Source organism: Buteo buteo, chromosome 27 (assembly GCF_964188355.1).
Source record: "Buteo buteo chromosome 27, bButBut1.hap1.1, whole genome shotgun sequence".
Classification (NCBI taxonomy): Eukaryota; Metazoa; Chordata; class Aves; order Accipitriformes; family Accipitridae; genus Buteo; species Buteo buteo.
Window position 1 is genome coordinate 1,346,577 of NC_134197.1, and position 16,603 is coordinate 1,363,179.

Genomic DNA, 16,603 nt, shown 5'->3' on the forward strand with positions numbered 1-16,603 from the left:
ACAGTGCCTTTAACAGGAGCTAACATGGGGCATAATAACTTCACACTAAAATTGCTACTCTGTCAGCTAATCTGTATTTATGATTGGTAGGAAAGCTGGGGAGAATTACTGCCCTCCTGAAAATGTAGTAGGAGTGATTTTTAGAGCTGTATCAAAAACTGGAGCCTGTTCAGATTACTTCTACAGATGAAATCTACTTTTTTTTTCTTGCTTTTTAAATAGAAGTCATTCCAAAGGGCCTCCTTTTATTCTTAGTGAGTCATCAAAATGCAGATAAACCACATTCTTCTGGTGCTGTGCATAGAGAGCTCAGTGCCATAAGCGGTTCTGTCCTGGTGCTCACCACTTCATTTGCTTTTGGTGCTCTTTGAAATAAGAGTCCGAGTTTCTTACTTAAAATCCCTTAAAAGAACAGTTTGTCTTTGTCATATTCACAGTCTATGTGTTAAGCCCTGTTTCAAATACACTATGATAAACAGAACTCTTGTTTGTGCATTGACACCTATTTTTTTTATTCCACACCCCTTTTGAATCCCATTAATCTCTCCCTGAAAACATTATTTTGTTTAGGGTGTAGGAACTTTGTCCTTGTATTTAACAGCTAGGGAAGGAAACACAATAGAAAGTTTGCAGTACATATGTTTGGCCCAATGTAAAGAGGCAGTCAGATATGTCTTATACTCTACAAGGTCACAATGAAAAAAAATGAGAGTTTTCCTACAGTTTTCTCCCTAAATTAGTGTCTTGGATATCTGTATGCGCCATTCATCTCAGATGGCAAGTATCAACCTGATTCTCTTTTGTTGAGACAAAAAATAGGGGCAATGTTTTTCTCCCTCTTCCACTCCAGTCTTGTGAGTATTTCAAGCTCTGACTGAATTGCTGTGCCACTGAGGGGAAAAAAGCAATTTAAATCTCTTTCCAAGCATTTTTGCTATGAGGCACTTCTGCTAAGCATCTGGACTTCTTGTAAGCTGTAGAACTTGAGAAATATGCAACCCAGAACTAAGTGTAGTACAGGAGGAAGGTTTTCTGCTGAGGCCAGGGAAATAACTTCTGTTTTTTGTTTTGTTTTCTCTTCCTCTCTCTCCCCCCTCCTGCCGACTAGATTGAGAGACGTCTTGACACTGTGAGATCTGTTTGCCATATTGCACAGAAGCGATTAATTGCCTGTTTTCAGGGCCAGCATGGTACAGATCCTGATAAGAGACATGTAAGTACAATTGCCCTTTGGCTTGTCTTCTGAGTCTAGGCTGAATACGGTCTGGCCTTCTAAATACTGATCAGCTGCTGTGCCTCAAATTAGCCAGCTCTGTAAAATCATCTCACATGTTGACATTGTTTGGTAAAATGCTAGCTGTAATTCCCTGTCCAAATATAACAACACAACCTTGGAGTACCTTAGTAGTGTCAGGACGCTCACTTGTTTCTGCACTGTGCTGGGTACTTACAGCTTTCATGAGACCTGACTGAGAAGATCCTCTGCAACTCTGATTAAGCTCCTCATATTTAGAATTAGCTTTGTGTACTGACATCTCCAGTTAATTGTAAATGTTATTCTGTACACGTTTGATTTCTGCCCCTCTTTAGCAAAGCCATAGGTAGGTTTTTCCTAAAGTGTTAGAACAGAAATAATTAACATTCAAGTTTTCTCTTTTTATTGAATAATAGAGACCTCCTGAAAGCAGGGGCACACAGACTGAAACTCTGCGGCGAGATAGATGACAAGCTAGTTGCTTAAATCTCAAGTTAAAGCTGTTTACTTGTCTTTGACAGTAGTTGAGATACATTTTGGGCCAGTCATTTCAACTAAGACTGAGAAGAATGTGGTTTTCAAAGTATTTGAGAACAGGAGTCTTAAGGCTTGAAACTTTTTGTGACTTGGCGTTTTCTTGAAGTCAAAGAATGAGCTGCATATGTGTATAATAGAAACCATATGGAAGAAGAGAGAAGTCTTGAGGGGATGTACTGGGAAAGCTGGAAAGGGTCAATAGCTCTAAGCTAAGCACTGTTCCTTCTGTTCCACAGAAAAAACTTCCTCTAACAGCTCTTGCTCAAAATATGCAAGAAGGATCTGTCCAGCTAAGTGATGAAACTCTGTTGGGGTAAGTGTTTGGCTTGCTTTCTAAGTTGCAGTCTGTCATTTTGTTGCCTGCAGGGCTCTAATTAGAGACTTTGGGTACACAAAGGCTGTTTCCAATCTAATGAAACTAATATTTCTGGATTCCTTCTCTAATCCAAAAGGAGAAAAAGTGAGCAAGCATTTCTTCTTGAGTGATTCTGGGGGCAAGTTTTAGGCTTGCTCTGAATTGCATTCCAAAGAATTCTGATTCTCTGCTATCTTAAAAGCTTTTGAAAAAGGCTTTTATCCTTGTGGATTAGTAGAATTACTATCTCCATTTAAAGTTTAAAATTTAGTGTAAATACTGCATTCTGCAGGTTTGCATTAATGACTTAATGCCAATTTGCATTAATGGCTTCTAGTTTAAAATATTGCCAATTTCCTTATCCTGGCAGAGTGCATATTTGCAACTTACAGGAAAGTGGCTGAAACAAATGAACATTAATATGCTGAATTCCTAGAGCAAATGTGTTTCCTCGTTCCTGATGAGAATTCTAACAGAGACAGTGTAGAACGACCTTAAAAACCTTTGTGTGCATTTTTGTGAGCTGTTGCGGGAGATTTAAACATGGATAAAAATCTTAGAGAGTAGGGTTTTTCCTTAGAACAAGCTTAAAACAAAGGTCAAATTATGGTTTTGGAACCTGAGACTGCTGCATATGTGATTGCTTAGCATTAAGGTGTTAAGACTTTTTCACATTAAAGGGGCTTAGGAGAAAATTAAATATTGCATTGAGCAATTTTCCTGCATCTGGTGAGATGGACTTTGAAATAAATACTAACTTCTCTGCCATTAGGGCCATTATAACCACCTAGATTACTTAAGGCCTCCAAAAATGTTGTAATGGCTAAGGAATTTTAGAAGACAAAGGTTTAACAACACTCCTCACCTATCCCAAATTTGCCCATGACAGCATAGAGCATCTTGGTTTTATGCCATTAAGTAATGCCTTGCTTTATACAGCACAAAGCTTTCCGAAAGGGTAGCAGATGACAAAGGGCCGCTACTGTTTTGTTCTGAATCTTTCGTCTTTAGTCAGTAGTAACTCATGTTACAACTTCCTGTAATTCTTAAAGGAAAATGCTAGATACATGTGGTGATGCAGAGAATAAGCTGGCAATGGAGCTCTCTCAGCATGAAGTACAGATAGAAAGAGAAGTTCTGGATCCACTGTGTCTATTGACAGAGGTAAGTCGCTTCAGCCTGACTGAAGAAATAAATCTGGATTTATGTAAAAACTGAGTAAGAAGGGCTTATCACATTGCTAATAATAAAACTGTTTTAAGGAGTCATGTGTTGATGGAAAGGGGGTATGAAATCTACAAAATGTAGTTTATTATAGTACACAATTTAAAAATAAATGTAAGTCTTGAATTCTTGTTTTAGACAGAGATCCCAAACATTCAGAAGCAGAGGAAACAGCTTGCAAAGCTGGTGTTGGACTGGGATTCTGCAAGAGGAAGGTAAGAAACCATTTTAATTACTAGGTCCTTTTCTATTCATGTTAACTTCTTGTTGGTATCTCATGGCATCAGATCTGGTGCTGGTATTTGCTTCTGAAATGCTACTGTATGCACGTTAATACTTTGTCAAAAAAAGACAAACTTAAATGTAAGTTACTCAAAAAAGGACTCATGACTACTAGATCCAAACAGATCAAGATTTTGGAGCCCTTACATGCTTATATATAATTGGAAAAATGCCGAAAACTCATCATCTTTCCAGTTCACTTAAGTTGTCAACTTAAATAAGGAATAGGAGTCTAATTTTGTAATCATGCCAAGTGCTTTTACAGCTTTATATTGAACCATCTCATTGGTAGGGTCCTAGGTTGTTCAACTTACCCTTCAATCCCTTGAATGGTCTTAAACTGTGGTGATAATTTATGTAGCATGTTCTGGGATTCATAGTTCTAACATACTGTACACCCATGTTATAGACTGTGGAGAATGCAGGATTTCTTGTGAGTTACGCCAGCATGTCATAAATGGTGTATTTTGAACACCTTAGTTCTGTTGGAAAACCTCTGAAACTATTTGCTTTGTTTCCTGTCAAAAGAAACCGATTTTAAGGGAGCCATAAATGCAGATTTGTGTTTAATATTATTTTTCACCAAATGACTGAAGCCTTTCTTCCACAGGTATAATCAAGCCCACAAGACTTCAGGAACAAATTTTCAAGTGCATCCTTCAAAAATAGAATCTCTTAAGGAAGAGATGGATGAAGCTGGAAATAAAGTAGAGCAATGCAAGGTATGACAAGATGAGTGTCTGTCCTTTGCATACCTCTCATTAGTAACAATAGCAATCAGAATATGGCTGCTTCTGTAAGCCTTCCATGTGGAACTGGCTGTCTGATTACTGCGGTCGCAAATTATGTGACTTAACAAACTGGATGTCTTAAAGGTATGTTAATGCTAGCTGATCTGCGTCTGAATTGCTTTAATTAAACAAAGAATTATTTTTTCTTAAGATGAGTATTCTGCATTATTTTCTGTTTCAGTCTGAGGCAGTTATGAGAAGGAGTTGTGTCTTAGCCTTGACTGAAATGTTCAGGGTGTCCGTGTGCTTCAAGCCACTGAGTAGCCATGCACTGTGAGCTACCTGGATGAAATTCAGGCTGCTGACTTAAAAGGAACATTCTGACTATTACAGCTCTGAGCAGTTCACATTCAGTTTCACTTTGTCAAATACTACATTATGATACAGTTAAGCTGAGCACCAAAAACCTTTTATTAGTACTTGTCTGTGTATGCATGTATTGGCTGTAAATAACATACTGCCATACAATCCAATTGTTGACTTAAGAGGGCAACTGCTTTGCTATATAAAACAAAGTTAGGCATTTTGAATGAATTTTGCTTAGAAGAATACACGTAGCAGAGTAGGTGGATTACTGTCTTCCTGTACTGCCTGAATCGATAGTTCAAACTTAACTGCAGGCAAAATAAACATATGTACTTCTGTCTTTATAAGTTGAAATGCCCCTGTAAATTTGATATACCGTTTTGCCTTTTTTTTCCCAAAGGATCAACTAGCAGCAGACATGTATAACTTTGTGTCCAAAGAAGGGGAATATGCTAGATGTTTTGTTATGGTGAGTATTTTTTCAGTATGACTTTGCAGCACATATGTGCATAGACACTCAATTCTCAAAGATTACATTTTGTGTGCTAAACCTTCTAGTCTTGTATTATGTGCTCATCAGAAGCTAATGCTCTTTTTGTTTTTAAAATGTGGCTTCTGTTCTCAGTTATTAGAAGCACAAGCAGATTACCATAGAAAAGCATTAGCAGTCATAGAAAAGGTCCTACCCGAAATTCAAGCCCATCAAGGTAAAGTAACCTGTGCTCTGGCTGATGCTTCTCCTTGCCTGTGCCACCTATGCACAATATTCTCCTCCTTTATCTTGATTCTCTTGCATGCAGACTTATTTATTAAGGCCATTTTGATCTACTTAACAATTTTACATTCCAAAGCATAATTCCATCTTTGTGTTCTCTGGAGTTCTCCAGCCATATTTTAACACACTAATAAAATATTAAGGATCTGTCTGATACCCAAGAGAGTAAAGGAAGGATTTTTCTATTTGCTTGCACTTCTTCCTTGACATCACGTGAACTTTGCTAATTCATACCTGGCTTTTTAGGCCAATGAACGTTTCATTGTGATTTAGGAACTTCTTAGGGTCCTTGCTTCTTGAATTATTACTAGGCAATTGTCAGAAAAATTTCCCTTATTCCAAGGAGCTTGACTTTTATGCAGTCCTTTTTCCCACTGTGCACACTGTACTACAGCTGACTAATGGAGTGTTCACATTATTGTGTTGAATATCAGGTTAAGAAAAGTGAGTAATACAGCTTCATTTCTTTCTCATGCTACTAAGCTTTCCATTGTCAGTGGGAGTTAAGTTGTATCATTAATGGTTTGGTAGGAAGATGCACTTTGTGTTGTTGAAATTGCTGTCCTAAATACTGGCTATACTGTCTCTTAATCTGCTAATCGCTTTGAACAAGAGGTAGGCTGAACAAAGGCTGAGGAAAAATATATTCTAACCTGAACAAGGCTCAGGTATACTCAGTTGCGGACCATATGCAAGTTGTAAAAGGTGAACCATTTAAATCAATAAATAAATATGAGCATCTTGCTGAAAGATGATACAGAATATCTGTACTCTGTAGATCTGATGAGAGACGAGGTAATGCAAACAAATGATGCTTACACAGCATCAGGGCTGCATTATGGCTGTATGGAAGGTTCTCTGTTTATGGATGTGACTGCTTTAAATTTTTTTGTTGTTGCTTAGCTGCTTTGTACAAACTTGTCATATAACAAATGCTTCAGAACAGATTAGCCTTCCTAGAAGATGGGCTAGGAGGCGTGGTGTCTTAAGTGGTCCACTGTCTAAGATCTAAGTGTAGTGCATGACTTCAGTTGTGTTTCTAGCTGTCATGTAAATTACTGTGACTTTGAACAATTACTAGGATTTATTTTCCTAATGTTTGCTGTAACTTGCAAAACTGGGGAAAACGACTTGTGCCTCTCATGGTGTGTTAATGAATGAAAGGAACTAAAGCCTTATGAGGGATATAGTTGATGTGGTTTTGCAAACAGAAAGGGTAAATTAAATCCTTTGCAGAAGCACATTGTGTCTTCAGAGGACTCTCTCAAAGTCTTTGTCTTTCTTGACCTTTTTTCCACATAAAAGGAATAATGCATCTATACTAACAACCTTTTACATCTGCATTTTTTCAATTAAGACAACAGAAATGGGTGAAGAAATAAATTGTAGGAAACCAAGAAATTTCACATTCAATTTGGAGAAACTTGTGCTGATTTCGACTTTCAGAGTTAAACAACAATTGAGAAATTGAATTGAAGAATTGTGCTAGCATTAGCAATGGGCTGTTAATGTGGTAATTCCAATGTAAGACATTGGGGCTATTAACATCCGTTTTAAATTGCTGATTCCTTAAATCAGCAATAAACTTTGTGTTAACAGCTCTGGTTTTATGCACCTTAAATACAGTTAAAACTGAGTTCAGCCCAGGTCATGCAATCTGGACAATTTTTTTCTTGAAGATTCTTGCAAACCTCAGCCTTTTGGTGTCTTGGCAAATCAGAATTAATGTAACTTACAGCCATGTGGTGGCACTTGTGTTGAGGCCTAGTGGGACATGCGCTTCCAGTTATACAAAGGATTTGAATGTGATATTCCATCCAGAAAGATGCAGAAGTATTTTTTTTCTTGACTACTAGCAGGCTCGTTTTCTCTTTACTCATTATACAAGGGACTTTACCAATCAAGTGCTGTAAAACTCCTACTGTATTCTGAAAATCTTTGCTGTACTGGAGGCTTTCTTCTTTTCCTGTCTGGGACATAATTTAAGTGTTTGTTAGATATTTTGCTCAGTGTTTTGATACTCTCCAACTAGACAAATGGACTGAAAAACCAGCTTTTGGAACTCCATTAGAAGAGCATCTCAAGCGCAGTGGTCGTGAAATTGCAGTCCCTATTGAAGCCTGTGTAATGATGCTTTTGGAAACGGGAATGAGAGAGGAGGTAGGTAATACCATATCACATGCTATGAAGGACAGGAAGAAAGAGCTCAAACTCATGGACTGGTGCCTGTACTTTTTAACAAGTTGCTTAAGTAATTTTGTTCATTAGTGTAGATGATAAATCTTTTGCAACAGAATAATGTTCAGCACTATTTGAAGTATCTTTGAGATGAATGCACCTAGAATGAAAAATTAGGAATGAGCCAAGAGTGAGAGGGAACTAAAACATTGTAAGATGGCAGTGACCCATTAAGAGCCATCTAGGTCATAACAGCGTAAGGTGAAGATGCCAAACTTGAAACTGTTCTGAAAGAGCCTGTCATAAAACTTACACTGTTTCATGCTTGTACTAACATGTTGTTACCAGTCAAATAAATTTTATTTTTATTCTGCAGGGCTTATTCAGAATTGCTGCTGGAGCCTCCAAGTTAAAAAAGCTGAAAGCTGCCTTGGACTGTTCAACTTCCCAGCTTGACGAATTTTATTCTGATCCCCATGCTGTTGCAGGTATTGTGAATGTTCTGAACCAAAACCAGGTATAAATTGATACAACACAAGTTACACTGTTCGTTTAACTGTTGACTTGCTGCGGTGTGAGGTGTTGATCTCTGCAGATAAACTATGAATGAAAATAAATTGAAAGTTCACTTCATTGCACAGCTTAACACAGGTAAGGAAGGTAGGCATGCTCATCACACTTGATGTATTCATGTCTGCATGACAGAGTGGTGTTTAAAATTCAGGTGATCATAGTAATCCAAATATCATATTTCCTCTCATGACAAGAGTGTTAATGTGTTTAAGGGAGATTAGAGCCATATGTAGACCTTTAATAAGTTCTTTGCTCTGAAGAGATGATTCATAATTTTATAATACATGTTTCTGTCAAATTACAGTAATTACTGGAAGACCTTTTGTATTGAGTGTTGAGCAGATATACTGTGGAAGTGTCAGGTCTTCCCACTGTTTCATTGGAACTTGGTTCCTATTACATAGATAAAATTACAAATCTGAGGACAGAATTTTAAATGCAGACTGAAAGCATTGGCTAAGAAGCTAGCATGTTTCTGGTCTACATTGCAGGTGCCTTGAAATCCTATTTGCGAGAGTTGCCAGAACCTTTAATGACCTACAGTCTGTATGAAGAATGGACACAAGCTGCAAAGTAAGCATGCTAAAAATAGTTATATAGGAAAACATTCTACATACTTTTATCAATTTGATTCTTCATACATGAATTCAAAAGAAAAGACCAAGCTCACACAGTTTACTTTCTTATTTCTGCTCTAACAGTTAAGTATTTTGTGTAACAAATTATTTTAAATTTTGTGGTTTGGCTTAATACTAATTGCACAAAAATGTGGTGAAATATCTATTTTATGTTTAAATGTAAGGGCTGCTTCAGACTATTGGCTGCATAGTTTTGATGCTTAAGAAGTTTTCTTTTGTTGCAGGTAGAGATAATTCAGGGATTTGATTAGCAGGTTACTGAATTACTGAATACAAACCAGTGCATTTATTTGGCATAAACAGAAGGTTATACAGTCATCTCTTTGTTCACTGCAGAAACAACAATTTTTTTGATCTGAAAGTAAGATGTAATGGAAATTTTTTTTCCTTTCAGTATTCAGGACCAGGATAAGAAGCTACAAGAGTTATGGAGAATTTGTAACAGATTACCTAAGCATTATCATGCTAATTTCAGGTATGTATGAACATCTGTTGACTTGCAGCACAGCTGCTTTGATGCTAGGGTACTATGTTTCAAAGCTGATAAACCAAAACTCTAATCCAGGGGTTTTTTTTCTTGGCCAAATTCAGTTACGTTTATAAAAGGACATCCTGTTTTATTAAGTAGTTGGTGTGCATTGGTGGTGGTAGACTTTTCCAGTCAAGTTAATTCACTATTGACTGTAGTGAAATACTGATGCATAGAACCCTTCTAAAGGGTCATGCTGTTGGCAATAGTACCTGGCTTTTCACCAGCTGTGCTCTTCATTGTATTTTCAAGTCTTGGAAATCACCTGGATGTATCTTATACATGTTATTTTTCCTTTCGTTTTGCCTTTTGGGAATGAATAGGAACGAAATTGACTCTGGTGATGCCTAGAAGTGTGGAAGTTCCATTACAGGAATGTAAATCTAAATGTTTTTTCTGAAAATATAATAGTTCTGTAGTTCCATTTTGCTAAGGTGGGAGATGCTTTCCTTTCTACCCAGTTCAACTTTTATGATTCTTGGGTAGAAACTTAGTAGCCAGCTACCAAGCAAAGAAGGCTGTTCATCTTATTCTGTTTTGTTGGGAGCTGTCTTTACGAGTTCTTGAATTTTTACTTAGTTGCTTTCAACAAGGAATGCTCTTAGTTCCTGCTGTTTAATTACTGCTTTCCTTTTTGTAGGTATTTAATCAAATTTTTAGCAAAGCTTGCACAGAACAGCGATATTAACAAAATGACACCCAGCAATGTTGCAATAGTCTTGGGCCCCAACTTGTTATGGGCAAAGAATGAAGGGTAAGTTGTTTTAGGAAAGCTGCAAAACAGAACTTCCACAAAGCAGTAGAATTTCTTGTTGTATTGTTTTAAATCATGTAGACTATTTGCCTAAAAAATATTTCAAATGTTTTTTCAACCTGTGCCTCCAGATCCTTTTCAGCATGCATCTTTTTAGGAGTGTTCTCAAATGCTGTGAATGTTACTGAATAGTCTAGATTTCATCAAAGTGTGAAGTTGCTCTTTATGTGGTGTTTAAGAGTCCTGATACATCATGCTTAGCATAATTTGTCATTTAGGTAATATGACTTTTTATTTTTTTTTCTTACTTTACTAGAACTCTGTATAAAGTGTTCTACAAATTTCTTCTGCAGATCCCTTGCTGAAATGGCAGCAGCAACTTCAGTCCATGTGGTAGCAGTTATTGAGCCAATTATTCAGCATGCAGACTGGTTCTTCCCTGGAGGTAAATTCTTGCCATAGTTAAAAGAATTTTGTATTTGTGATAACCCTATGCAGGTAAACCTCCAATAGCTTTTTGCAGTGAGGCACCATTTTATATATATATATATATATATATGTATGTCTTAGGATGCATTCTGTCTGCCTCTCTTTCAGATCAAGATTTCAATGTGTCTGGGGCATTTGTTGCAATTCCTGCTGTTAATTCAAATCACTTGTCACACACTGGGAATGAATATGAATCTGGGACACTGGAACGGAAGAGGCCTGTTAGTATGACTGTAATGGAAGGGGATTTACTGAAGAAGGAAAGGTATGTTACATTCTTGGGTTAGGTTTCAATTATTAGCTCACTCCTGAGAACTGGACTACTGAGGAAGCTGTAATCAGATACACTTTTATTGGTCTCAGGAGGAGAATTTCATGGAAACTATAGGTAACAATAGTGATTTATTTCCCCCCCTCCATGTTGTTGCAGCCTGAGGAAGGTTCAAAGGTAAGGTACTGGTATTTGCTTCCAGTTACACTCTATGCATGATAAAAAACAAGCAGATAATTACTGCTTCCAGTTAACCATTTTCCTATTACAGATTTGGGGGGTCTAAAATCCACTGACACAGAAGTGTATATAGTAGCATCTATCAGTATCTAACTTCAGATATTCCATGGCTTCTTTTTCAAAGCCCATAAGATGAAGTGGTGTTACCTGGTGCCTTCATGATAAGACTTCTGAGTTGATGATGGTACAGTATACCACAGCAAACAGTAGAATGCTAAAAAATAAAAATAAAACATGCTGTTTTCCCATATAACATGTAGTGTAACGTTCATTTATTATCACTCATATCATGAATATCGAAGTGATGTGCTGTTTTGTTTTTAGCTGTTTATGCAAATGTTACATTGTTACCTGAATGTTAACTATAGCTAGCCACATGCAAATTTATCAGCACTGACAGAGGAAGAAGAAAATCAATTCAAAATTCACTGTCTTTAACACAACAAGAATAAAATTATATTCTAGAATGCATTTGCTGTATGCATTGTAAAATCTGTTAGAATTTTAATCCGTTTATCTATAGTTCTCCTTTAAAGACAAATCATAGCATATATTCAGTGGCTTTTTTGTCTGTCTTGAAGTCTGTACTGTAACTTAGTGCGTAATAGAAACAAAATTCATGTGGCAAAATACATTCAGTGAGGAGATACTCTGGTATGTAAGAAAATGTGTGCATTTACATGTCAAATTACTGAGTGGTTTGACCTCATTGTCATCAATGTCTGTCTTCAAACGTAATTGAGTAGTTTGTTCCACTTATGTTTAGCTTATCCCTCTGTGTGGATAAGCCAAATAGCGTTGCATGTCTTAACATTAATGGTGTTATATGCAGAAAGTTGAAGCTTTCTTTGTTGCTGCTTTGCATGCTAAGCAACAGGGGTTGCATTTGTCTTTGTGGGTTATAACAGCTAATTGTCCTGTTGCTTTAGTTACCTGGTGTTGGCTGGTGTGGTGTGTTTACTCTCTCTTCTTTCTGTAGCTTTGGTGTCAAGGTTATGGACTTCCAAGCGAATCCTCGGAGATGTGGCACTATAAATAGAAAGCACACATCCCCAGCTTTCCAGCCACCACTTCCACCCACGGAGGCTGGCGTGCTGGCTCAGTCTGGAGCGGAGCAGCACTCACAAGCTTCTGTGGCTGAAACAAGCCCAGTGGGTGCTGGTTTTGCTCTCTCTGCTGGCACAGCAGAACAGTTACAAAGTCAAGGAAATGAGGATGTCAGGTAAGAGGCATGGCTTCTGCTGGCAGTGGCTTAGCAGGCTGCTTCAACAGCAAACTGATGCATCGACTGTATCTGCCTCACAAGGCACCTCTTCCAACTGGAAGGCATGTTGTCATGTCTGAAGCCCTTTCAGAGGTGGGCAGAAGCACTATGCAGGAGCTCTCTTGCCATGCATATTGTTCCAGAATTGATCTTCTAAAATAAGAGAATTCTTGGGGTGGGGAAATGATGATGCAAAATACTAAAAAAGACTGTACTTCTACTACCCATGTTGACCTTTCCAAGTTATACTCTAGAGGTATCCATGCAGTATGATTGTCAGTTTGCTGCTGAAAGAACAAAACCTACCATTGGCAATACTAGAAACCTGTTGGTCTTGTTTGTTGTTTTTTGTACACGTTATCTGGATGTGTCTCTTTTTTTTGTCTGTAGCAAGTGTTAGTGATGACCAGACTTGCTTGCTAGAAAACTGGGAGTCAATTTATCATACTTCAATATTAGTTTCTTTAGGACAAGCATGTACACAGACTTTTTTGCTACTTAATTACTATTGAAACTTTGTGCAATCATGTCCCCACTATTAGTACACATGGACTCCAAGACTAATGGCAGTAGCCTTGACTCTTCTTTTCATGTATGGTGAAAGCGGCACTTTGCTTTCAATATTTTGTGGTCTGAGAGGTATAAGGCCTGTAGCGCTCTCCAGACACCAACCTCTTGCATAGCATCTTATGGTAAAACACCACCATGGGTTCGATGCAGCATTGACTCTTGCATATAGCTTTTGTTCTCACTTGACATTTTTACAAAAACAACTTCTCATTCGGAAATCCCCCGCAGACTAATATTTCCTCCACAGAGGTCTTTTGTGGCATAGGCAGCTAAAACAAAACCTTGAGAGTAGTGTCTAAAAGATTCATTTAAAATCTGCACAAACTCTGTGTTCAAGTACTTGCAATTTATTAACAGCATCTGGAAAAACTAGGATTGTAATGTGCCCATAAAAGTGACTGAAAGGTGTTAGTCCTTTTGCGATGAGTAAGATGCTGCAAGAGACTATAAAGAGAGAGAAGTGAGTGAAGACTGCAAGCACATAGCAAGAGAAGGGGGGGCGCTGCCTAGTACCACCTTGGCTGGTTCATACTCGAGTGCTGTGTTTCCCCCCAATTCTACTGTCTTCATAGCCAAAGGTCAGGAAGAGCTGAGTTGTCCTGACCTGAATCTCAAGGATTTTACAGGGGTTGCTCTCTCAAGACAAGTTCTGGTCTCCCAGTAAGGTGTAAAAGCTTAATTCCAGGTAGGGTAGAGAGAAGACTTCAGCCAGCCAATGAAGGGAAAAGAACCACTACTCTCTCCACACCCAGCTCTTGCAGTCCTTGTGCCCTCCCTGGGGGCTTCCAAAGGCTCCAGGGTCTTCAGCGGTGAGGACTACACCTGCCTTGCCCATATACTATATGGAGCAAGTTCGTTCATGTCCCTTGTGGGTTTTTTTTTTTCTGGCAGAGCTTCACAAATTGTCATCCCTTGGTCCTTAGTAGCTAGGTCTTCCAGATAACTGCCAGTGAATTGGATGTGATACTGTGACAGAATATTTTGAAAAGGCTAAGAGTTATAGGGGTAATAGGTATATTTGAATGAGGAAATTGGAGAAGTAATTTTATATGAACTCTCATGTTGGGAGTCTGTTTTTAAAGGATCTGCAAATGCACTGAGGGTGCATTAGCATGGAGACTGTACTCCTAGGTATCAGTAGTGCATTCAAACAGGTACTGTGACACTGCAGAACTACTTGGATTCCTGATTTAATTTTGGTAATTAATCATTTGTACCTAAAACCTGCTTGCCACTTGTTTGAAGAGTTGTAGCACTCTTCAGTCTGTCCATAAATACTAGCCAGTGCAGAAGTTTTTCTGGAGCGTTTGAGGGTCAGAACTATAGCACGGTTCATAATATAAACCTGAGCGGGTGCAGCTGATCTGGGCAAGGCGTTTTACAATCATCTAATTTAGGATTTTTAATTTTCAGTACCTCAAAATCTAAGGACAACACATCTTCAGCTACTCCTCCACCCGTGAGAAATGGTGCGCATGCAGGCACTGTCCAGAACCAGTCAACAAGTAGCACTAATCAGCTTTCTGTTAATCAGCCACAGAATGCGGCAGGTCCCAGCCCCCATTCAATGAGGAGAGGTATGTTTTTCATTTGGTTTTCAAGCCACTAAGTTCTTATTCTTTTATGTACTGCAAAAATGCCTACTGAAATAACTTTATCAGTATCTCTTCCTTTATTGCAGACAACAGTTTAATTCTCTTGCATTTCCCTAAGGCCTAGCTAAATACATCTTTGGACTCTTTCATGAATGCTGATAGTAATGTTACCAACGCTGTTTAACAAAATCACTGAAAGACTATTGATCAGTGAACTTGTGTACGCATTTCTGTAGCTTCCTATTGATACTGCTTCTATTTGATAATACACCATTTTATTTTGATAATGATGCTGAGTATTCTTTTGCACTACTGATTTCTTTCTTTCAGGAGTTTGGTTTCACAGTATACAACCATGAAATCTCACCTCTTCTCTTAACAGCTGTTAAAAAGCCTGCGCCAGCCCCTCCCAAGCCAGCCAACCCACCGCCAGGGCAGCCAGGAAGCCAAAGTTCTGCCCCAGCTGCTCAGCCACCTTCTGTCTCTCCAAAACCACCTGCTAGAAGTTCTTCTCCTCCTGCTCAACATGCAAACCAAGGAGCAGCCCAGACCTCCACTTCCCAGGTTTCTGCACCTCGGAGATATTCCAGCAGCCTTTCCCCAATACAAGCTCCCAGCCATCCACCACCACAGCCCCCAACACAGGCTACTCCTCCACTGCAACCCAAATCAAACAGTCAAGCATCTCCTCCTGCTGCACCCAGCAGTGAGCATGGACCAGAGCAGCCCTGTTACACTCCTCCGCAGACTCCAACACCACCTGATACACCCCCTCTAGGAAAACATAATACTAGCTCCCCATCGCCACAGCCATCTACTCAAGAAACCTCCCAGTCTCACTCTCCACCTCAGAGTGGTACACTGCCGAGGCCACGGCCAGTACCAAAACCCAGAAATAGACCTAGTGTTCCCCCTCCGCCTCATCCTCCTTCTCAGCTGGCTGGAGATGGTATTATTGCAAATCCCACGCAAACATCTTCCAAAATAGTAACAGGTGAGTGGATTCTTTCATATTTGGTGCCTCCTCAGGGAGTGGAAATGAAGAAAATAATGCCTGTAGCTGTAAATCTGTAGCTGGAAATTAATTTGGGGGCGGGGGGGGCGGGGAGAGAGACACCTGGAAAGCACAAATAACAGTTAAAATACTAAATAGCTCATTTCCAGTTAAAATGCCCACCCACCTGTTCTGTGCATGAGGATTTGGGGCACTTCCTCTTCAGTGAAGGTTTTCAGTCCTGAGGCAGAAGGGTTTGGGGGGAAGTGTAGATTAGGTTGCTTTATTTTTTTCCTGCTCTGGAAGCTGAACACTATTATAGCAACCAACTCTCTAGGGCCTTCTCCAGGCTCAGCATCATGGCAGTCTCTATTATTCTTACACATATGTTGCCAAAAAGCAAATATTTGGAAGAGGGAGAATATGTAGCCAAGGATAGTATATTTCAGCACATACAGAAGATAAGAAAGTGGTAGAAGTGGTCACTGATACATGTTCTAATAGGCGAGATACTAACACAGTGAGTGTTTTACCTTATGAGAATGAAGTCTTCTGATGTGCTTTTAAGTTGGACATCCAGAAGCTGAAGAATCACATACACTAAACTGTCTATCTTAGGTCAATTTCTAGATAGATCTTCATATTTTAAATGCAGCTGCTGCCTTCTGTTTTGAGACATTTGTGAAGTAAAGAGAAACTTTCTGTCTTCTCACAGGAACTTCGTGAAGCTTGTAGTTACTGGTTTGATAGGGATAATGTTAATTTAAGTCTTGGGGAAAAAATTGTAACTGCTGAGGACAGTCAAACTAGTAGATCTTGAAATGTACTCCTGCTGAGTCTCTGCTTATTATAGGAAATTCTGAAGGAAGGGATAATGAACGTAGGAGACTAATGCTTTTAAATCTACTTATATTTAATATGGTTAAAACTTTCCAATGACACTGCAGCTTCTCTAGAATAAGACTAATGTATTGGAATGCAAA

At 38.7% G+C, this 16,603-nt stretch overlaps 1 protein-coding gene across 5 annotated transcripts in view; it reads left to right on the top strand.

The window, feature by feature from the left end:
- The window catches only part of ARHGAP17 (Rho GTPase activating protein 17), a 47,928-nt gene that overhangs the window by 25,105 nt on the left and 6,220 nt on the right, over nucleotides 1-16,603 (top strand). For 4 of the 5 annotated variants that reach the window (XM_075058790.1, XM_075058789.1, XM_075058791.1 and 1 more), the window contains exons 3-19: nucleotides 1,109-1,213; nucleotides 2,029-2,105; nucleotides 3,200-3,311; nucleotides 3,510-3,586; nucleotides 4,264-4,375; nucleotides 5,151-5,219; nucleotides 5,376-5,457; nucleotides 7,558-7,685; nucleotides 8,080-8,191; nucleotides 8,768-8,849; nucleotides 9,309-9,389; nucleotides 10,084-10,197; nucleotides 10,551-10,642; nucleotides 10,795-10,951; nucleotides 12,177-12,419; nucleotides 14,445-14,608; nucleotides 15,009-15,620. In XM_075058790.1, coding sequence (XP_074914891.1) covers nucleotides 1,109-1,213; nucleotides 2,029-2,105; nucleotides 3,200-3,311; nucleotides 3,510-3,586; nucleotides 4,264-4,375; nucleotides 5,151-5,219; nucleotides 5,376-5,457; nucleotides 7,558-7,685; nucleotides 8,080-8,191; nucleotides 8,768-8,849; nucleotides 9,309-9,389; nucleotides 10,084-10,197; nucleotides 10,551-10,642; nucleotides 10,795-10,951; nucleotides 12,177-12,419; nucleotides 14,445-14,608; nucleotides 15,009-15,620 — 2,419 coding nt within the window. The remainder of the gene's footprint in view (nucleotides 1-1,108; nucleotides 1,214-2,028; nucleotides 2,106-3,199; nucleotides 3,312-3,509; nucleotides 3,587-4,263; nucleotides 4,376-5,150; nucleotides 5,220-5,375; nucleotides 5,458-7,557; nucleotides 7,686-8,079; nucleotides 8,192-8,767; nucleotides 8,850-9,308; nucleotides 9,390-10,083; nucleotides 10,198-10,550; nucleotides 10,643-10,794; nucleotides 10,952-12,176; nucleotides 12,420-14,444; nucleotides 14,609-15,008; nucleotides 15,621-16,603) is intronic. The other variant, XM_075058792.1, reaches the window with a different exon arrangement.